General features: G+C 35.8%; 1 protein-coding gene across 1 annotated transcript in view; it reads right to left on the minus strand.

Annotated features, from left to right (window-relative positions):
- The window catches only part of PLA2G4A (phospholipase A2 group IVA), a 153,025-nt gene that overhangs the window by 25,489 nt on the left and 103,208 nt on the right, over nucleotides 1–24,328 (minus strand). The window contains exons 9-14 of the mRNA XM_029229716.1: nucleotides 19,171–19,393; nucleotides 18,117–18,231; nucleotides 12,151–12,288; nucleotides 11,972–12,064; nucleotides 9,076–9,147; nucleotides 3,996–4,238 (exon numbers count right to left, since the gene is read on the minus strand). Of these exons, the coding sequence (XP_029085549.1) occupies nucleotides 3,996–4,238; nucleotides 9,076–9,147; nucleotides 11,972–12,064; nucleotides 12,151–12,288; nucleotides 18,117–18,231; nucleotides 19,171–19,393 (884 nt within the window). The remainder of the gene's footprint in view (nucleotides 1–3,995; nucleotides 4,239–9,075; nucleotides 9,148–11,971; nucleotides 12,065–12,150; nucleotides 12,289–18,116; nucleotides 18,232–19,170; nucleotides 19,394–24,328) is intronic.

Below are 24,328 nucleotides of genomic sequence, written 5' to 3' on the forward strand. Positions count from 1 at the left end.
AATAGTACTTTTTAGTGGAGATGCTACTTAATTCTGACAGTAACTCTATAAGATACGTAACAATTGTTTCTATTTTATAAGTCAACCATTGGAGTAAACAATGAAGGTTGTTGCTTCCTCACTAACCTACGGGGTCCATCAGGATCAGGTTGCTAGTTTTTAGTTTCCCTCTACTTTTCTATCATTGTTAGCCGAGGTTACGCTAAGTAATGGCTCAGGACTGTCCAGCTAATAAATGACATAGCTGGGATTCAAATGCAAGTGAAGCTGCTTTTAAAGTACTATACTTGAGGCATCTTTAAGTAGGATTTCTCAAACTCATTAGGGTATCCCATGGCATTGTGAAGAGGGGGATGGAGCTGTTAGTTTTTCCAAATTTATTTGAACTTGAACCCGATTTATTAATATCTACTAAAACGTCATAGAAAGTTTGATGAATGCCCCTATGAAAGAACATCCTCCCGTAAATTAAAGTTTACATGGTTTCCCAACCTGTGAATGAGTTAATCATCACACAGATTCAATTTATAATGTACAAATATTTGGATGTTTGTGTTTTGAACTCTGGCCTAAATGAACTCATGTCTTGATTTCTAATTCCAGATGGTGTATGTCACAGTAAATAATATAAACACAAAAGTAAACAGGAAAGAAGTCATGTAACTAATGAGTAGCTTCTCCAGAATTAGTTTCCACAGGTATACAACTATTTTGAAGTAAAAAAATGAGGGGAATTTCTTCATCTTATTTCTCTTGTTTTCAAATGATGGTCTGCAAGGTGAAGCAACAGGCACAAAAGTAAAACACTAACTTTTTCTCATTTTAGGTTGAGAGATTATTCTAAAATTCTCGAATTTTAATCTGTATAAACAAAATCCATATAAACAAAATAGTAAACTAAACGTAAGATTTTTCCCAACATAATATCTAGATAAGATTTTTAAAAATCTCTAAAAATAAAAGAGAAATAACCTTAATTAATGTTTGAATTGTGGTATTTTAACTGTATAATAAATAAAAGTTTTAATGACGATTTTGTGAACAACGTTGATAATATTTTATGATAAACCTTTTAACATTTCATTTCAAACATATGTAGTTTTATTCTAAAATTTGGAAACAACCAGAGGGAGATAAACAGAGTCTATTTTCGTAAGGGCTTTGTCTGAAAAGCACTAATCAATTCAGTATATTCAGTCTAAAATGCAGTCATTTTTAGCAATGTTGGTTCATAAGCAACAAACCTGAATGAACTTGTCACTCACCGAACTGGATTTTTGACTAAAGTCAACATGCTGTATACGTTTTTTCAATCGGATAAATATAAAGTGACTGAAGTATAATTTAATGAGATACACACTAAGAAATAATATTTAAAGTTCCTTCTGAAGCTCATTAATCTAAAACAATTTTAGGTTAGAACATTTCAAAATATCTCAACAAAAGAAATATTCAACCTGTGTAATATCATATTTTAGGATGATTAATATTTTCTATCTCTTCATGTCATTTTATGAAAACTGTCCCTGACTCTTTTTTCAAAAGGCACCGAATAAAGAAGTCAGATAAGGTGAGGCACAGCTATTATCCTCCAAGCACTAGAGAGAGGGCAAATGAAGATCATGCATCCTCGCGGACTTACAACTGCATCAGGATCAGTGTTCCATCAGGATCAGGGTTGCTGGCTTTTAGTTTTACTGTACTTTTCTATTATTGTTAAATAAAGTATATAAGTCCCTCCAAGAATCAAATTTTCAAGGAAGGGTCATGAAAGGATTTTAGTCTTCATGAGGGCAAGGACTGCATGTCTTGTTGACAACTGGATCCCTAGTGCCACACACATTGAAGGAGTTCTGTAAATACTGTGGCAATGCAAGAAGGAACAAAGGAGAGAAGAAAGATGGAAATGAAGAACAATCTGACATACGCTGAGAATAATGAAAGAGGCAGACTTCCTAAGGGTACCAAATATATCTAATAAAAATGTAGGATGTCCAGTTAAATTTAAATTTCAGGTAAATAGCAAACAATTTTTATACAAGGATGTCCCAAATGATGTTATAAAGGGCATACTCATATTCTCTCTCTCTCTCTCTCTCTATATATATATATATATATATAAAAATTGAAATTCAAATTTAACTGAGCACTGTATTTTTCCAAGCAACGCTAACACCTCCAAATCTACATAAACTATTGCAAAACCACCAGGAAGCTGTTAAAATGTCTAGTGCAGAACTTGTGCTGTGCAAACCACAGAAGGAGCTATGCTTGGTATTGTGATCAGAGTAATAAAATAAAACAGATGTAATAAGTACACACAAGGAAACTTCCATTTTTACATCAGCAAGACGATGACTGATAAAACCAAGGGCTATGAGGAAGAGAGTGAGCAAAGGGAAAGGCTTCTGAGCAATGTCAAGAAGCCTATTCAAGTGTCCTAATTCTAGCTCAGTTGAGGAATTCTAGGTAAACATGATGCTATCTTCTTTGATCTTCCTTTTCTATGGAGTAAAATAACTAATGATTCTTTCTAGTCGTAATCGCTCTATGAGGCTGAGTTTTTTTTTTGTTGGTGTTTGTTTGTTTAAGCCCATCATAATTCATCCATAAAGGCTGTTTCTAAAGAAGATACATTTAATTGGTATTGTAACAGCAATAAGTTAAATCATAAGTAACACACAAAAAAATAACATCACTGATTGTATGGTCAAGTGTTTTTATTTTGGATGAATTTAAAAAGAGACACTGACTTTATCACAAATAGACTTCTATTATAGTTCATATGAAAGGGTTTGCATTGCAGGTATATAATCATGTCCTAGACTTTGATTCCACAAACATAATGCAAAATATAGTGAGTTTCTACTCCTCTTGTTTAAAAACAGGGGTAACTTTTGCTTCTGCCATTTCCCTTAAGCTCAAGCAACAAACAGAAACAGCATTACCTAAACAATAATAAGATCTAAAGCCATGTCTAATTTTTATAGGTAGAATCCTTAAACAGTAGTAGAAAGCTTTTTGGAAAATTTTCTATTTACATTCTCATAGCCTCCTGTCAATGTTCTTAGGCAGAAATGATTGAGAAATGACATTTGGGCAGTTAAGGGGAAAAAGATGGTATGAAAAAGTAGAAAAAATTTAAGATGCTAGGTGCATTATAAGAAAGATAATTATGTAGTGATTAGTCACCAAGACAAATTTACCTTTTAATTTGGAACATGCATGGAACTGAAGAATCAAGGCAAGTATTCTTTGGAGTTTGGTTAAGTGACAAACCTGAAAGTGAGTGGGTTCTTATGAGGTTCTTAAGTGGCCTTAAGAAAGTTACCTAACCTTTCAGAGAACTGGAAGGGACACTGCAGATGGGCGAACTCAACTCCACTCACACCCCTAGGGGGCACACATTACTGCTCTGCACTGGAGAGATAGGCTGAGGACCACGTGTACCAGATTCCCTCCCAACTCTGGATCTGCTGAGACCTATCCTCTGCCAAGGAGAAACACCCACGTGAGATTTGAAGGGGGAAATGAGACAGAGGCTACGTTTCTGCTATTTCTACTGCCAAGCATCGTTGTGGGGGGCGTTTGTTGTGGTGATCCTGAAGTGTTTTTGGAGTCATTCCTAGATGCTCAGACTGGAGCTTGCTCCTCCAAGCCCTGGAACAATTTTGTAAGCACCTACTTTAAACCTCTTTTGCTTAAACAAGGGAGAGGGTTTCCTGTTTGCTGTGAGTGAACCTTGACCAATATAGAGAGGATCAAAGTCCCCCTCAATATTTCAATGAAAACTGTTTATGCTGACATGACGATGTCATTTCCTGCCCAATGTATTTCTTCTTCCAAAAAAACAACTCAGAGCCCTTCATACATTCAATGCATGTTTTAAAATTTGATTGTAAATTAATTACTATTAATAATTAAAATGCTCCTCCCCAGAGAAGGAAGAAAGATCTCCTGAATTAGCTTCCATGGATCACATTTTGTGTACTTACCTGCTACAGCTGCATCCAATTCATCTTCCTCCAAGGACTCCTGGGTGGTAAAGTCTCTCAAAGGAGACATTGGATAGGATGTATTGAGATTCAAGCCCAGCATGAAGTTGTGCACCTTCCCAGCTCGTCCTTCTCTGGTATTAAACAAAGCTGAGTCACTCACCAAGGCCATTATCATACGTTGGACCCAACTTGCTTGATTATCATTTTGATATTCCCTTTCTGCTTCTTCATTTTCAGTGCCTAAGGAAAAAGAAAAGATCATTATACAGACTCCAAAAATCCATAATAACGAAAAAGATCTTTGGGCAATGGAATGTTAACATTAATGATGAAGCTCCACAGCTTTTGATTCAACAAACATTTGTGTAAATTATAGTCAATATTTCCATTAATCATTTTTGTTCTTAACTTATTCTTACTGTACTGTTTACCGGTAGTCAGTCTAAAGGCTGTATTCTTGGCAGTGTTGCTTGGCCTATTCTTTAATTTCCAGAGAAACTTCTGTTCTTCCCTTTCCCCAGTTCTTTTCTTTCTTTTCCCTGGCTACACACACATACACACACACACACACACACACACACATACACACAGAGGGAATATCCACAGTAGCTAATCCCCTTCCTTTCCCAAGTTTCCTTCCCTGTCCTGTTTAATAAACATCCAGAAATCATGCAGACTGAGAGTAGACAACTGAAGGATTCAACATATATTTGCCCTCTGAACGGTCATTTCATTCTTGCTTATAAAGTTTGGGGTTTAAAAGTCTGTAAATTAGGGCTTCCCTGGTGGCGCAGTGGTTGAGAGTCCGCCTGCCGATGCAGGGGACGCGGGTTCGTGCCCCGGTCCGGGAAGATCCCACATGCCGCTGAGCCTGCGCGTCCGGAGCCTGTGCTCCGCAAAGGGAGAGGCCACAACAGTGAGAGGCCCGCGTACCGCAAAAAAAAAAAAAAAAAAAAAAAGTCTGTAAATTAAACATATGTTTTAAAATGTGTTAAAGTTCAGGAATCTTCCAAAAGAAGCCGTTTTCAATGATTTTTCCTTAAAATCTATGCACTCATCACTACTACTGGGAAGCCACATTGTGTAGTTATTTAGAGCAGTGGCTCCAGAACCAGACTACCCTGGTTCCAATCCTCTCTCCATTGTTTACTAGTTAGTTGACCCTTCTCAGTCTTCATTTCCTCATCAGTAAACCTCATAGGGTTGTTGTGAGGATAAACTAAGTTAATGCATTCATGTAAGTTTCTTAGAAAAATTAAAGCCCACGTTAAATTATCAACAAACACTAGTTGGTAGTAGAAATAGTTGTAATAGAGTCATGATCCTCATTATCAATATTATTCATTCATAACTCAAATCTAAGAACACTGTATGGTAGAGTACAATCTCCCCTACCTAAATCCCTTCTGTTCAGATTTCTGGGAACCCTGGATATAAATATATATGCATATATAAATCTATATGTGTATGTGTGTGTGTGTGTGTTGAGAGAAGAAAAAAGAATCTATGTTCAAACTTCATAATTTTCAATAAATGGTAACTAAACATCCATAAGACCAAAATAAATATTGATTTTTATCTTCAAAAGATTAGCTTAACTGAGCTCAGTAAATGGAGGGATCTTTCTCTCAATAAACAATCCAGATGATTGCCTAGTCATGAAAAAACAAATATACAGTCTTTTCTACTCCCACATTTTTCTCATGCCAAGTATAACAAAGAAAATCTTTCAATAAAATGAATCAGGCTTTAAAATGAATGATTTATATCTTCGTTACACAGGATATGAATAAGACATTTCATTATTTTCCAAAGGTTTGGAGCTCCCTCCTCTTTTTCTTCTTCTTCTTCATCATCACTGTTGTTGTTATTATTATTATTATTAAATTTATCCCACTTATATACCACCAGTGGATCTGCTTTCCTTATGATGTATTTGGAAATGACATCATTTGTGGGATGAACCCAAAAGTCAACAGATAAATCATATCTATCGCTTATTAGCTAAAATTCTAATAGTAAATTTCTATTTATTAGCCCTTTACAACTTAAAACCCTTTGTATGCACTTGCTAATGTGATGATTACAGCAATTCTGTGAGAGCACGTAAAATGATGCCAGTACAGATTTGAAAAAAACTAAAGTTGAAAATGCCTAAAGACCTTGTTCAAAATCACGTGACTAAAAATGAAGGGGCATCAAGAGAAGGAGAAAACAAGCCACAGACTGGGAGAAAATATTTGCAAAAGACACATCTGGGGAGATCCCTGATGGCCTAGTAGTTAGGATTCCGGACTTTCACTGCCATGGCCCACGTTCAATCCCCGGTCAAGGAACTGAGATCCCACAAGCCGTGTGGGGTGGCCAAAAAAGAAAGAGAATTGATTAACCCTTCAATTAAAAAAAAAAAGACAATAAAAAAAAGAATTCTACTCAAAGTAAAACATTGTTTAAAAAAACTGTTAACTGCTCATCCTCCCCAAAATTAAAAAAAAAAAAAAAAAAGACACATCTGATAATGGACTGCTACCCAAAATATACAAAGAACTTTTAAAACTCACCAATAAGAAAACAAACATCTCAATTTAAAAACGGGCAAAAGACCTTAGTAGACACCTCACCAAAGAAAACATATAGATGGCAAGTAAGTATATGAAAAGATGTTCCATGTCACATGTCATCAAGGAAATGCAGATTAAAACACCAAGATGACACTACACACCTATGAGAAATGTCAAAATCCAAAACACTGACAGCACCGAATGCTGGTGAGGATGTGGAGCAGCAGGAACTCTCATACATTGCTGGTGGAAACACAAAATGGAACAATTACTTTGCAAGACAGTTTGGAAGTTTCTTACGAAACTTTATTATCACATGATACAGAAATCATGCTTCTTGATTTTTATGCAAAGGAGTTGAAAACATATCCAGACAAAAATCTGAACATGGATGTTTATAGCAGCATTATTCATAACTGCCAAAATTTGAAAGCCACCAAGATATTCTTCAGTAGGTAACCAGATAAACTATGGTATATCCAGACAATGAAATATTATTCAGTGCTGAAAAGAAATGAGCTGTCAAGCCATAAAAAGACATGGATGAAACTTAAATGCATATTACTAAGTGAAAGAACCCAATCTGAAAAGGCTACACACTATATGATTCCAACTATATAACATTCTAGAAAGGCAAAATGATGGCAACAGTAAGAAAATCAGTGGTTGCCAGGGGCTGGGGGTGGGAAGCAGAGGGATAAATAGAGCACAGAAGATTTTAGGGCAGTGAAAGTACTCTGTATGATACTATAAAGGTAGATACATGTCATTATACATTTGTGAAAACCTGTAGAACATACAACACCAAGAGTGAATCCTAAAGCTTGGACTTTGGGTGATAATGATGTGTCAGTACAGGCTCATTGATCGCAATAAATGTGCCACTCTGGTATAAGATGCTGAAAGTGGTGAAGGCTATGTGTGTGGGTGCAGGAAATATATGGGAACTCTGTACTTTTTGCTCAATTTTGCTGTGAGTCTAAAACTACTCTAATAAATAAAGGCTTTTTTTTTTTTTTTTTTGCGGTACGCGGGCCTCTCACTGTTGTGGCCTCTCCCTTTGCAGAGCACAGGCTCCGGACGCGCAGGCTCAGCAGCCATGGCTCACGGGCCCAGCCGCTCCACGGCATGTGGGATCTTCCCGGACCTGGGCACGAACCCGTGTGCCCTACAGCGGCAGGCGGACTCTCAACCACTGTGCCACCAGGGAAGCCCTATAAAGGCTATTTTTTAAAAATGAATATTAAGAGCTAATAAGAAATCCTCAGAAACATCCTAAATATCATTCTCCAATGCAGGCTGGCACTAAAAGCAAAGCAGCCGTATTCAGAGGGTCCTTGAACTTCTCAGCCTTAAGAAAACCAGCTAGTACTGCAGAGGTGATCAAATGTACTGATCATTTTGGCAATTTACTTAATAATTGATAAACCATTATTACATCTACTTGATAGTCCCCAAATCAATATATAATTAATTCTAGAAATGCTAGGCATATGCTATCTACCCCCTTTGTACTATCTCCCTTCATTAAAAGGAAATTCAAAATTAAAAAAAAAAAAGACCGGAACAACTGAAAAATAACAGCCCAGCTATGAAAAGAGATCTTTAATTTTAGTGTTGATTCAGCAAAGATTAAACAGGCTCTTCCAATATCTATACCTTGGCTGGTGGAGTTCTTTAGGTTTCGGACAAGAAAGCATTTAATATCTTTTAAAATCTAGATGATTGTATTCAAACTATAACAGGACATGTTCACCCAGTTGTTATAAAATCTTCTCTTTGTTTATTTGTTTTGGCTTTTGAGCTATGGGGAATATTTGTACCAATGGCTGTGTCAAAATGTAAAATCATTCCATTTTACCACATAACAACTGTGATCCTTGCCTTATCTCTTCCCCGACTCCCCATTGACTATCGTGATCCACACAAAGCTAAAAGCTGCCTTGTTAAGGTGTAGAAGTTCTCGCTTGTACTACAAAGTAATATACAAAACAAAAATTTCTCAGTAATTCTACCCCACTTCATCACTGATCCCTTCCTGCGAGATAGAATGTTGGCAATGGGATAAGGCTCAGGAATGGAGTGAGAACATCATTTTCTACAGGTTACTTAATAATAAGATTTTAAAAGATTAAATTTTAATTATTAAAGCCATGTAAAAATGTTCCCAAATCACAATTTCCATGTTGAGAAGCCTGGTGCTCTAATCAGACTTAACACAGAATTTGGTATTTCTACCATCTCAGTTTGTTCTCTGTTCAACTGATAATATTTCTGAGGTATTTAAAAGAAATGAAATAACTTTTAATTATTGCATATTTTAAAATATGCAACTTTTGTGTTGCATATTTTGTTACGTATATGGCATTAATTCTTGCTCTGAATTGAAAGCTACCATTCTATCACTCAATGCCTTAAGCAGAGACTACCATTAGCATCTTGAGTGAGAAAATCAGACAATACATTCACGTCCTTTCCTAATCCACTTCTGCCAGAGGAGGTTCCAGCTCTCTTACCTTTGGGTTCTTGTGATTCATCATCACTATCCGAGCTATCGTTACTCACAATATGCTTTGCCGTAATATTTTCTGCAGAAAGAAAACAAAACAATTGAAGAATCTCAGGTGTCAAGACTCACGATGAAATTTACTGTAAGGAAGTAATTGTAGCAAAACCACAGTGAGGTCTATTAGATTTACTCGTATAAATCTAGATCAATTTAGTAAATCTAAATGTCTTAGCTTTACTAGTATTTTCAAATTTCTCATTTGAAAGCAAAATTTCTCAGGGTATGAAAAATTAGTTTAGAATTATTCATACATGATTTTAAAGGGGAGAATTTTTATTTGTTTATCTTAATTCTGACAGAAAGAATAACTTGATTATATAATTCTTATTATATCAAATTTTTTTTTCTTCAATTAAATATGTTGAAATGATGTTTATGAAGGTCAGTACAGGGTAAAGCCAAAATTTACAAGGGGGCCACAAAATTGTTTCATCAAAATGAATGAAGCTACTAATATATCTTTTGATTTTAATAATACTGAATATGGTCTATTGAAATGTCTGTTTTGGTATCAGCTTGTGCTTCCTCAGAACATATTAAAGAGAGCAGTTACAAAAACTAAAATAGAAACCATAAATCTGTAAAACAAAAACAAAACCTAGCATAACTTGTCTTTTTTCAAGTAAAAAGTACCCAAATTATGGAGCACACAAACCATTTTATAATCAACATTTGTAGAAAAATCAAAAATTTTTTTGGACATGTACATGAAATCCTTATCTATAGAGTGACTTTTTTTCCTTCTGTTAGTCAATAGAATTTTTTTTTTTAATCCTAAGAAACTGACTCCAAATTTATAACTTTCAGTAATAGAGAGCCATTTGGGCTTTTAAACTGAGAGAAATATAGGTATAACATTTGGTTTCCCCATATTATGCTCCAATTTATCTTAAAGTGTGTCTTTGAAAGAGAGGAAAACAAAACAAAAACCACCTTTGAACACCACTTTAAGAGGTAGACTTTAGTCGGCCAGTGGATGAAAGGGTCACCAGGAGTCCTCAGATTCCCCTCAGTCATCACTCTCGTCTCATTTCTGGAAACCCTTACCTAATCTGAGGTAACACGCATCCTGCTGGCCGGTGGTTCTCAAGGACACAATATTCCCCTTAAGTCTGACACACAGAGAAAGTAAATAAGCTGCCAAACCACTGGTCTCAAAGGGGATGTCTCACAACAAAGAATATTCAAGTATATTGAATATAAACATTCTCCTTTTCCTTGGCGGTCAGCCATTGCCTCATCCACCTTCAGATGTGTTATTTCAGTCCTATTCTCTTCCTGCCTTAGAAGGAAAAAGCAGCAAACCCTGGATTTATCTGGATTATTTAACACAGAAGAACACAGAGAAGTAAGCCTCATAAGAGGTGGTACTTCTGTTCTTTTTCTCTTCTTTTTTTCTGAACTCATCACATCTTAGAGAAGAGTTAGTTATTCCCACAGTTAGAGTTGAGAACAGGTTATTCATCTGGGATGTAATGTTCGTTAAAATAAATCAAGTCAGAGCTTTTCAGCATTATGCACTTTGCCTTTCAGTTACCCTTAAGAGCATGTGGCTCTGTAGTTAAGGTCAGAGAACACTCAAAAGTTCCACCAACCTTGGCTGCTTATTCACCGAGTGATGCTCGGAGGACAGGAGCAAGTTCAAGGACAAAGTGCCTTTTTGGTTGTTTTTATTTTTATATTAAAATCTTTGGCTGTATTGCAATCATAAGATCACTTCTCCATTATTTACTAAGAACTACCCCCAAATATTAAGGACTATAGCAAGTTACTGCACTTAATATAAATATCACATATCTAAAGTCAATTCTCACAGGAAGAGTGATCATACTACTTATAAGCCAATTTGTAGTACATTAATTAAAGTACAATTGTATTTTTGTTTTGCATATAAAGCTTAATTAAATAAACTGTCTGCAATAACTAAGGATGGCTTGTCAGAAAAATCTTATGGTAAGTTTTTTACATGCAAGTATTCTTCAGATAAATTGATTGTTGAGAAAGTCATTTATGCTGTTCTGTTAACTCTGTCCTCAAATTAATGTGTGATACTTCACATACAGAGAAGAGGTAGTAGGTAGGTAGTGTGCTGATAATCTACAGGACCCTTCTCCCCAGCCTCAGCTAGGCTGGCCCCAAATTCAAATTTAACATCTCCCTGCTCCATCCCCCCACCAGTCAAAATAACCATAACAAATTTAGTGTTGATTGAGCTACAGATGGCAAGACATTTAGGAGATACTGAATGCATGTTTTGTTTCGTTTACTTTAAATCAAATTTATTCATTAAAGAAAACATATGTTTCTATGGTATAAATATTATAACAAATGAATACTGCTGGTCCTCAATTGAGTTCGTCTTTTTCAAGTTTTGTAAATACTATTTTTAATTTATTGTGGGCTAGTGAGTTAGATTTAAAGAAAATCATTGGTGATAATTTATTAGATGTGATTTGAAACACTTTTTCCATCTTTTTTGGTATGAATAAGCCGTGAGAAGTATTTAAGAGGTAAATGAACTGACAAGCGTGAATTTAAGTGTTATACTGCGTTAAATTGTTGTTGAATCTAATCTTCAAAAAGCTACCCTTATTGATAAAAGGAGTACAGATCTTCCTCAAATTACAACGGGGTTATGTCCCAATAAACCCACTATAAACTGAAAATTTTGTAAGATGCACATGCATTGAATACCTCTAATCTACTGAACACCACAGCTTAGCCTAGCCTACTTTAGAACAATTACAGTCTTTATGATGATTTAATTTTCTCTCAACATATGTGTTAATGAAATTTACCAATATAGTGTAATTATTATCAATGTAAGCATGTTTTTACAATACCTAGTTCTTCTTCCATTGTGGAACCTTTACTTTGTGAGCCAGAAACTCCCAAGACTCTGTTGAACAATATAGAAAAGGCACTCCCCCAGACACCTAAAATAAAGCAAAAACAGAATAACTTAGAATGCACCAGGATTTAAAACAGTCAAACAAACTCATGGTAGATTTTTATCACTTACCCATTAAGAAATGCAAGGGGTTTTCTTCATATTTCTTTACAACTGTTCCCATAAAAAATTTACTTCCAAACAAGTCAGGAGCCATAAAAGTACCATATTTAGCCATGCCAATCTCATATGGACTAAATTCAACCCAATCTGAAATCATTTTAAAAAATGCAATCCATTAATAGGGAAATACTACAGAGATGTGCACAAAGATTACTTCAACATTGTCATGATTATTCTCATTCATTTATTTAAAATATTTTTAAAAAATTAACCAAATGCCTATTATGCATATGGCATTGTATAGGAGAAGTTGGGAGGGGAAAGCTTACCGATGAATAAAATGAGAACACAAAGGACCCCTTAATTTGCACAAATTGAATACCTTTTCACATTTAAAAACTCAGACATCTTTTATAAAGTCCATCTTAATTCTAAAGAAGGGAAAACTTTAGACTCAGTTTTAAAACTGCTGGCTCAGATGTTTAAAATCTGTGCAATTTGGGGTAGATTACTTGTATTCTCTGTGTTTTAGTTCCTTAATCTGTAAAATGTGAATAAAATCAGTAGATAGTTTGTAGAATTGTTGTGAAGATCTAACGAGTTAAGAAACTTAAAGAACTTAGAAGAGGACATAGCACATTCTAATCACTCAATAAATAGTAGCCACTATTATATTTCATGTATTCCTGTGGCTATAACTATGCCTAATAATCATCTGAGTCTTAATCTATCCAAAAAGAATTCCTGGTTTTTGACTCCATTTCCTTGCCATTCTCTGTCTTCCCCTGTTTGGTAAATGGTACTACTTTTCATATATTCATACCACTATCCATACGTTAGAATTATTCTTCATGGTCCTCTTTCTCTTATACCTCAAACACAAAAAATCAAGTTCTGTAGGCTCTATCATCAGATGTGGTTAGAAACGGGCTACTTATCCATTTGTTCACCATGACCATACTGGTACAAGCTGCCATACTCTCTCCTGGATCTCCACAATAGCCTCTTAAAACTTTCTCTATTCCCCTACTATCTTGTTGATATCCTGTAGCCAGATGGATTTTTTAAAATATAAATCACACCACACCAGTGCCAGCTGAAAGCTTTCCAATGGCTTCCCATTACAATGAAAATAAAAACATGGCCAAGAAGTCCTCATGATGGTCTGGCTCATGCTCCTTGTCTGACTACATATCTTAACCAATCTCCTATCACATTTTGTCTTACTTATTCCACTTCAGCCACACACCTTCTTAATGTTCCTCCAAGAGACCAAGCTCATTCCTGTCTCACAGCCCTCATGCTTGCTATTCCCTTCTGTAACCATAAGGCTTGCTCCTTCCTAACTTTAGTTCAAAGTCTTTGTTGACCATCTTCTATGGAGTCCCACTACCATGCACCCCTGCCTAACACCAAACTCTCTGTCTGCCTTTATTTTTTTTCAGTTTTTCCCTTTCTAAAATTATTGCATGTCTATAACCCTTTATCCAACAATCCAAGATCCAAATAACTCCAAAATCCACACTTTTTCTTGCTATTCGTTTGGTAGTAAAAGTCGACCTGAACTCATTTTGCAGAAAAACCAGTCTTGAAAAGATGTGAGGCTTAATCTTTAGATATCCCATGGAATGTGAATATCAATACATTCCATTGGAGAAATCACTCTATTTGATTATAAGACCCCAATGGGGGTATTATGTAATATATAGTATATTTTTTAACTTCAAAATCTAAAATATTCTGAATTTTAAAACATCTGTCCTCAAAGTTTTGGAAAAGGAATTGTGGATATGCATATATTTATTATTTACTCAACAGTATAGGTTAGAACATTCTACTTTTGTGAAACAATTTATAAAATCACAATTGTGATGAGAACACATTATAATTCATCTCACATCAAAGCCAAATGGTGCATATACCCTTCATGACAAAGTGGTGTGTTTTATAATGACTTACATGGAGTTGGTGAGACATGACTAGCAATGAATCAGAGGCCATTAGGAAAATTTCTATATCACTGTGAGTAATTTCTTACCTCTGAATTTCACACCCCTCTCCAGGGTACTAAAGAGTAAAGACCTCCTGGTTCCTACTCCTCTAGCAATCTCTTCTTGATTAATGTTGTGGTTTGTGTACACAGTAATGAGAGACATTCTCAAGAGGTAGATTTGCTCTCTAATCCTCACTGAAGAACTCACTACGGTACTTTGACTACTATTTCTCTGCTGCTGATTCCTACATTTCAAACCTGACCCTCTCTCCTGAGCCTCCATCTACTCATTTCCATCTTCCTGTTGTGCACTTACGTTTGAGTATGCTGTCATCACATCCTGCTACACTTGCCTGGAAAGGAGCTCATCACCTTGCTTCCCAGTCAAGCTTACCTGTTTCTGTTAAATCACGCTATCACAGCCCAGAAAAAAATTTTTTCTTAACTGAAATCACTCTTAAACCCACTCACATCAAATCCATCCATCGCATATTTCACTGGTAACCTTTAAGCTTTTCACATTCATCTTCTCCTCTCTTTCCTTATCAGTTTCTCCCTAGTTCCAGGGCCTTATTTAACGAAACACAGTAATATCACTGCTTCCAGTTTCTTTCTTACCAATCTACCCATATGAATCACCGAAATACTTTTTTTCAAAAACACTATTTAAATAATTTTATTGCCCTACCAAAAATCATTAAGTATTTCCCATTATCATAACTGAATAAAAACATTTCTGTCTGGAATTCAAAGCTTTCTATAACTTGGCACTAATGGTTTTCCCAAATACACCACTACTCTTCACCAGTTCACGCATGAGACCAAGGCTAATGTCTCTTTACTGCTCCCCAAAATGTACCTTTGGCTTCCCTTCTGAACATTTTCTTATACTGTTCACACAAAGTTGACTTTTCACCCCCAACTGATAGATCTTTCCAAGTTCAACTTAAATCTGAGTTCCATCACCCTCATGAAGTCTTTCTTATGACCATACTAAATCTCTAATATCTTACAATTTATGTTAGTTCTATATACTCTAACAGATAGTAGTATTCTATGTGTATGGCTTACTAATTTTTCATGTTTTATTTTTGTCTTGTTAATGAGACTATAGACTTCTTGAGGAAGTACTATATTTTTACTTCTATAGCATCTGTTAAAGAACTTAACATGATGTTAAGTCTATAAATTGTGCTCAGTAAATGCAATTTACTGACCAATGGAAACTTTAAAATGGAAGTTTGAAATCCTACTAGAAATGTAGTGAAGTGGAGGAACCAAAAATATGTAACCATTTAAACAACTAATATTTATGTGTTTAAAGTCTTCAAAAGGGGAAAGTGTTTAAAACTTTTCTAAGAGGGAAGAAAAACATTCTCTGGTATTGCTGAAGTAAAGCTGATAAAACTTCTGTAAGGTAATTTGGATCTCTGTTTATAATATAATTCAAATAATATTTTAACTTTTTTTCTTGAATGTCCATTTTAATCTAAGCAAATTTAAAGGCATAAAGTATAGACATGTCTCCTTTTTATTTTTCCCCAATAACTCAAGCTACTCAAACACTCATAACATGCTCCTTTGAATGTCTTATCTGGGTACAAGATCAACATAACTAACGTTTGATGGCTTTGTCCAACTCTGTTGGAAGAAACAGCTTGAACCTCCTCATCACAGAAACTTAACAATGAAGGTTAATGGGGTTTCTCTCATGTCAGTAACAATATTGAAATTAGGCAGTTGGCCCAAATCAGACACATCCAAGTTGAAAGACTACTAACTGCACATAAAACAGCCATTTCTCACTCTAGATGAATCTAAAATATTCACTCGCTGGAAATATTATTTATTCTTTAATTACTGTAGTCAGATTTTCTCTTGAGAATGGCTGCTGACTAAAACTTCAGGATAAAAAGAGACAACTGTGAAAATGCCATTAACAATCGTAACAGTAACAATAAAACTATTATATTTTTATGTCCCTTTATCATAGTCAGTATTATCCCTATCTCATGCAATTGGCTTAATAGCTCTGTAAGATAAAACTGATGTTTATTATTATCCTTCTTTTTAATAATGAGGAAAATAAGAATCAGAGAGATTAAATGACCCATCCAAGGTATTTCAGCTTAGAAGTAAGACAAGGCTTCCAAATTAGTTTAATGCTTGTTTAACTAAATCATAATGCTTCTGGGGTAAAAGAAGCCTTGTTTGGCTATGCACAAATTTGACTGGCATGCTAGTGGTATTTACCAACCAATTTCCAAGCATTCCAAGACCTCATAAGACAATAGCTATGGGAAAGCAAAAATAAAACAAAACCAACACCAACAAAGACACAATTTATCATGGCCCTTACTTTTCATGTATGATAGAATCTTAACTCTCCCTGTGAACTCCATCACAAAGTGCGGTTCCTCATAGCTGCTGAGTATGCCATGGTTATCCGACACTCTTACTGCATGCCTGGAACCCCCATCCAAGAATTAAATTTGCCTTTCATATACAAATTCTATTCATCTTCAGACCTCTGACTCGTCTCATACAGCTTTCATAGAACACTCCACATTGTTAAGATTTACTGAAACTTGATTTGGGCCTGCAATTGTTTTAAGTACTTTACATACTTTATCTCATTTATTTAGCAAAATACTATAAGGAGAGTCTCATCCTCATTTAACAGGTGAGAAAACTGAGGCTAAAAGGTGTCACACAACTTGGTCAAGGAAACAGTGCATAGTAACATTCTGTTCTCTCTTGTGCTTTAACTTCTTTAATAAGTATTGCAAATTTCTCAAACATACTATCAGGTCTTATAGAAAAAGGGCAATATACTGTGGAGGGAAGGGGAGTTCATGCTCAGCACCTGGCATACTACATTCTACATCATCAGTAATCAGAGAAGCCAATATTTTTATAAAAAGAACAAAGTATTTCAAGACCAATTCTCAGCTCTGCTGCTTACTTTCTATGTGGCAATGGGCAAATCACTGAACCTTTCTGAGGTTTTATTTTATTTTTTTTCTGTGAAGCAGAGCTAAAAATACCTCCTTCCCTCCCTGGGTTGTAGTAAATATTGAATAAGACAATAAATATGATAAGTGCTTTCTGAAGCATGAGAAACATTTTAGTCAAGATAATTGATAAACACTTGTTGAATGAATGAATTCCAGGTGCACTGCTTTTATAAACTATTCAAAATTCTAGCTTGACAGTAGTCAGTTGAAGAAAAAGTGAGACTTGGTAAAACTGCACAAGAATTCTAGATATAAATCTGGTAATTACATGCCATTCACAATGATTTTTTAAGCTCATGGTGTGACTGATGTCACTGAGATACTTTTCCTAAAAATACAATGAACCCTACTAGCCACAGTCAGAAATTCTATCACACTGCAGACTAGGACTGGCAGTGGCCTGGAGAAGTACGAAGTCACATACTTTTAGAGCACCCAACAAGAAACAGAGCTACAGAAGAAACAAATGTTTACATCTGAGATTTAACAAAATGAGGCATTTTGTTCACCAGCTGCCACAAGTACAGGCTAGTACTTTTAAGGTGCTGAATTATAAAAATTAGAATAGTGTTTTGAATGATAAACAGATATCATGTTACCCAATTTAATGAACAGATAAGCAGCAAACAAAAATATATGCCTTGCCTAAAAGCCCTAGACATAGTATTTTGTTAAAAATCCTTGAGAAATGAATAATTAAAATTGATTATATTCATGATTTACTTTTATATCATCTTTCCCACTAATTTGAATGAAGATATACTAGTAACTAGTTTCATAGGATAGTCTCTACAACCAGAAAGTCATCTAGCTTAAAATATTCTTATATTTTCAAAAGTTTTTATGTTACAGAAAATATATTAAAATAAGCAACTAAAATTGCTTATGAACTTCCTCTAGAGAAAATCATTAGGAACCACAGTTCAAAGTTTCCAGGAAATGTTTTGCAAGAGGAAATTCCATACCTGCAAACATCAGCTCTGAGACATCGGGTTTGACATGGAGACAGGTGAAAAGAGGCAAAGGGCACTGTCCAGTATTGACTTTTTCCTTCAGACTACTCAAGGTAGTGTTCATTCTCTGTCCACAGAAGAAAGAAAAGGTTTTACATATACAAACAGATACAGATTTTTAAAAACTATGTAAAATAGTACTTCTAATCAAGACACAAAATTTTTGTAATAAAAAGAGTCTTACTAAAATAGTCTTATGATTATTTTCAGGACCTCTGATCCTGAAAAACAGCAAAAAGTAAGCTCTATGGAGGTAATTACCTTCATTCTAAAAAGAGCCATACGTCTCAGGACTATATCGACGTTTGGCAGCTAGGGAGCCCAGAAGGAATTGAGCCCCCAGATTCCCTGGCACAAACTCTACCCGCCCTGTTTCATGTTCAGATAAAATGTCGCTCTGTTGTCATGTGTCGAATGGGTTTCTTCCATGTGATTCACTCCTTTTTTTTCTGACTCTCTCCAGGCAAGCTCCATTCTTCTTCTGCTATTTAAATATTACTTGTATTCACCTCTTTATCTAAAAAAGATTGCTATTTGGGCAGAATGGGCAGTTAAGGGTTAAAATGTGTATTTTTCCAAAGAAAAGGAATACAAAAGTATTTCCCTATACATCAAAACTGACATGTAGGGAGTTCCCTGGCAGTCCAGCGTTTAGGACGCTGCGCTCTCACTGCCGAGGGCTCGGGTTCAATCCCTGGTCGTGGAATTAAGATCCCGCAAGTCGCGCGGTGTGGCCAAAAAAACCAAAAACCAAAAACCAAAAACAACAACAAAACTGACACATAGTTAGAATAAATTAGTAAGCTGGTAAGAACTAATGTAATGTAGGATGAAACGTACTATAGAAGAGTTATGTCTGGCAGGGAGTATGTACTCAGTACATGTTGATAGGATAAGGTGAGTCAACTGACTTTTACAAAATGTATCGTATTTTGTTTTATTTAAAACATTACGATATACATGGTTTTCTCATATTAAAAGGATTGTAGACTGAGCCAAGGCTTACATTGTGAATTAGTGTTTCTCCTATTAACATCCCAAAGATATCAGTAAAGGTGACAGGTTGTCCAGAGCTTTTCTTCTTCCATAAAGACTCAATGTATCTTTTAATTTTCTGTGGTGTGAGAAGTAAAAGAGGGTTGTGGCTAACACTTTTCTTTAGCTCTTCATTAATCTCCTCTGGTCCTTTCTCTGGAAAATCAGGGTGAGAATATAAAGTTGACATGTACCTGTAAAGAAAACAAAAGGCAATCAGTAACGATAAAGGGCATCACACAGTAAGTAGTCTCCAAAGAAAGCAGTCATCTTTGTCATCAGAAAATGAAAGAATAATAGAAATAGTTGGTTAACTAATTTTCTGATTGAAGACATTAACTCATTTAAGGAAAGGATGCAACAATCAGAATACAGCTGGTCTACAATGGAAGTAAAGGAGAGGCCTCAGAGGAAACACTGGACTTCTCCTGCACAGTCCAGAGGAGAGGATGCCCTATTGGGCCAACTCTTCACTGTCTAGTCTCCAGGAATGGGTATCCCTATCAGACCATGAGAGACTGATGACACAACACACTGAGAGCCATGTAAATAAACTGACTTGCTGGATATAATGCTAGCCAAGCAATCTGATAATTTGACTTTCCATTATGATTATCTATAGGTAGAAAATGTGCTGTCCAAATAATTGTGAATGCCTAATTCTCCTGACAATTGTGTGTGTGTGCTGTTGTTTTCTTTTAATTGTCCATTGGCCTAGATAGAATCCCAAGCCTTGCCAACTGTAGGTCTCAGAACTTCTGAGCATACAAATCTAATGGTGAAATCATGGAGAGGAGTACGTCTGAAAGATAAATGCTTTCTTGTGAAGATTCTTGGCCAACAGCCCTTTGGCCACCTCTAGTGATGCTGGAAATCACCATATGCCTTGGTATTTGATACTTAGACAGTAAACATTAAGTTATGATCCTCCTGGGAACCAATATCTCTAATACTGTAGCTCTCAAACTAAATATTAATTATTAGTTTACTTATCTGTCTCCCCTAATTAGCTGTGACCATCTGCAGGGAAAACTTTGCTTATTTATCTTTTTTAGTCTCAATGATTACAAGCACAGTATATTGAACTGTTGAACTGAGAGCACAAAATAATGAAACCACTTCACCCAACCAAAGAGAATGTAGCACATATTTAAATCTCCTGTCTTCTTGACATTCGTATCAAAATGCCACCACAGTGATTTATCTTCCCTTCATGGAGGGGAGAAAACTAACTGTTATTGAGTCTTGGTATGTTCTAGGCCTGTGCTGGCTAATTGCTCATAAGCTGTTGTCTTGAAGACTTGTGATAGCTTTCAATTCTTCTGTTTTAAAGATAAGCAGAGGATTGATGAATTTAAATAACATGTTCATGGAAGCAACCTAAGTGTCCATCAACAGATGAATGGATAAAGAAGATGTGGCACATATATACAATGGAATATTACTCAGCCATAAAAAGAAATGAAATTGAGTTATTTGTAGTGAGGTGGATGGACCTAGAGTCTGTCATACAGAGTGAAGTAAGTCAGAAAGAGAAAAACAAATACCGTATGCTAACACATATATATGGAATCTAAGGAAAAAAATAAAAAGGTCATGAAGAACCTAGGGGCAAGACGGAAATGAAGACACAGACGTACTAGAGAATGGACTTGAGGATATGGGGAGGTGGAAGGGTAAGCTGGGACGAAGTGAGAGAGTGGCATGGACATATATACACTACCAAACGTAAAATAGATAGCTAGTGGGAGGCAGCCACATAGTACAGGGAGATCAGCTCGGTGCTTTGTGACCACCTAGAGGGGTGGGATAGGAAGGGTGGGAGGGAGGGAGATGCAAGAGGGAAGAGATATGGGAACATATGTGTATGTATAACTGATTCACTTTGTTATAAAGCAAAACTAACACACCACTGTAAAGCAATTATACTCCAATAAAGATGTTAAAAAAAAACTATCACAGAAAAAAAAATAAAAAAAAAAATAACATGTTCACAGTTCCCCAATTAATAACAGAACTCGAAGTTAAAATCTGTCCTCTCCCCTGATAGCCTTTATTTTTTAAAAATCTTTAAAGTAAGATTTCAGTTCTTAGAGATCAAACTACTCCCACTACACATTAAATTAGAATTACTTGTTGGATTCAGAGTTCTTTAGAGACAAATTGAGAATAATTAAAACTTAACAAATGAAGAGTGATGACAGACCTAAAATGGAACACATGCTCTGCAAAAAAAATTAAACATTCTTAAAAGATCTTTATTATATAAACTGGATTCTTAACATTTCTCACAACATGAGATAATGATAAATCAGATAGACTTACTCTGAACTCAAGCCTGGTATAATCACCAAATATCTATTAAAAATACAGCTGAGATTGCTAGAAAGATGCAGAGTCCATCCATTCCTATAGTTATTCCAAGGTCTACCACATGATTCACCTAGATGAACAAAGATCTGATTCTGGACCTCATCATGCCTTTCAATAAATGCACACATTGGTGTAATGATATTGGTTTACATTTAAGGATACAATAAAAATGGGAAAATAGAACTTCTTTTTGAGTCTCTAAGTGATCAATTCTGGAACTATTCAGGATATGTTTCATTCTTTATGAGAACATTAAGAAATTCTTTACTGGTCTTAGTATCAAGAATAATTTCTATATCCATGGATCATTGGCTTGCCCATAACTTATTAAAATGTGCATTATATAACTGTGCATAGTTTGGATTTTGCCTTGAATTCTAGACACCTGAAAGCAAAGTCTGTGTCTCATGCCTCCCAAAGCTACAGGTTATAGAATGAACTTTTAATCTAGTTTCTAGTTTTATACATATATATATTACACACACACATATACTTTTTTCCACTTCTATCTTTATTGTATACAATCCAGTTTTACTTTATTATTAAGATACATCAAATCATTTCCTTAATGAAGCAGGATAAAAATAAGGAAAAGAATCAAACAAACAATGTCAGCAGAAATCAATTTAGCCACAGAATTTTTTTTTTTAGGGTAGGTGAAGAGGAAATGATATGATCATTCTGCTATTGGAAGTTGTCATGTCTAACTGTTCAGCAGAATGATGTAATTACTCACATCTCATTCACGTTATTTAAGACTTCTCCATCTATATTTAGTTGGTCTTTAAAATGAATCAACATATGATTCTAACAAGTACCTCAGCCTCATGGATTTCCTCCAGCAAGATCTGGAGGCTCCTCTTTTCTCTTCCTTTCCTCCCAATGTTTGCCATTGGATCAAGACTCAGAAAATCCTTCCTCTGAGGTTCAGAGATTGCTCAAAACCTAGGAATCTGTGCCACAGTTTCAGAGGCAGATCATTTTAAGAGGTCAAGTGTATGTGCATGTCAGTCCAATTCTTTCTTTTCTGCTCCATGTAGAACGGTTGCAGTCCATTTCTGCTCTCTAAAGGTTGAAGTAAACTCATTCACTTGGGGAGTCTCTCTCTCCCCCTTTCTCTTTTTCTTTCCCTCCCATGAAACCATTGGCTCGAGTATACAAGCCCTATGGAAAGACAGAAGGACCTAGAATACCTCAACCATTTGCATTGGGGCTAATGTTCTCTGCTTGTTCAGCATTTATGAGCCCATTTTCCTTAGAAATAACAAGTGTGAGTTGGACAGACATTTCATGACATCATTATGGTGACATCTAAGACTTGGATTTTGGCTTTGGTGACAGGTAAAGATGGAATAGCAGGCAATGGTCAATTTTCCTTAAATTGCTTTTTTTGCTTTTTGTTTGTTTGTTTGTTTCTTTGATTGCACCAAGGCAGAATTCAGCTATCATGAGCTTCTGTGGACATATTACCATCTAAAGCACACAAGCATCAACTCTGTAGTTAAGCCTTAATTTTCATCTCTTCACCAATAAGTGACTCCCAATTATACCAATCAAGTTTCAAAAACTAAGTGTCTTAGACATAGCAGGGCCTCTATAAATAATTATTGAATGAAAGGGTCTTCAATTTATTTCTCTATAAATCTGAAAATACCTCTAATTTTTCAATATATTTATATGATGGGACACCTCATTCTCTCCATATGAATGCATTTTAGGCTAAGTACAAAGTTTAAAAAAAAAAACTTTAAATTATGCCAGAGAACAAGGAATTCTCTGTTCACTTCCTGCCTCCAAATCACAGAGTCAAAGTTTTAAAATATCAGTGTCTGGCTCCCCAGGACCTTCCTAATCAGAATCTTCAGGGGTAAACATTTAGAATTTCTCTGCTTAAAAAAGTGCCAGAAGTGATTCTCATATGCAATCAAGGTTTGGAATGTCTTAACAAGACCCTCGACGTTGTGAAGCAAATATCCTGAAATCCTAAAGAAATTCCTAGATTAATTTTTCCCCAAAATGCAGTTACTTATGCAAGTCTTCATTTAGTCATTAAACACGTGACAAGTGGGAGAGGTTCGTTAGCACAGTCCTCACCTCAAACAACATATTTTCTCTAACATAATCTTGATCTTTTAGCCTATCATTTCTTACAGGCCAGCTCCTATTAAAATTGGTTTATTTTTCAATGTCCCACGAATTCTTCAGATGTTAAACTGAAAGTTTTCATTCTTGAATTCTTTTTTATAGCTTAACGAATTGGGTCCCATTGCCTATAGACGCAGAGCTGCTCTCATTTCTCTTTAGACGGTAATGTCATACAAACACAGCAGTTGAAATCCAATAGCCCTGTGACACCACAAATGAGCAGCTGTGCTGAGGAAGAGAGCTGGGCTCACTGAGCAAAAGAACACAGGATTACTGTCACTAGTTCACTCAGGCCAGTTCTCCTGCTTGGCTAATTCTTACATTTAATGAATAACAACTATCATCCAAAAATAATTTCAGAAATAATTATCATAAAGAGAGTAGCAATTTTAAGAAAAGCTTTGGGCTTCCCTGGTGGCGCAGTGGTTGAGAGTCCACCTGCCGATGCAGGGGACACGGGTTCATGCCCCGGTCCAGGAAGATCCCACATGCCGCGGAGTAGCTGGGCCCGTGAGCCATGGCCGCTGAGCCTGCACGTCCAGAGCCTGTGCTCCGCAACGGGAGAGGCCGCAACAGTGAGAGGCCCGCGTACCACAAAAAAAAAAAAAAAA

Source organism: Monodon monoceros, unplaced genomic scaffold (genome assembly GCF_005190385.1).
Source record: "Monodon monoceros isolate NGI ecotype Baffin Bay Population unplaced genomic scaffold, NGI_Narwhal_1 Super_Scaffold_18, whole genome shotgun sequence".
Lineage (NCBI taxonomy): Eukaryota > Metazoa > Chordata > Mammalia > Artiodactyla > Monodontidae > Monodon > Monodon monoceros.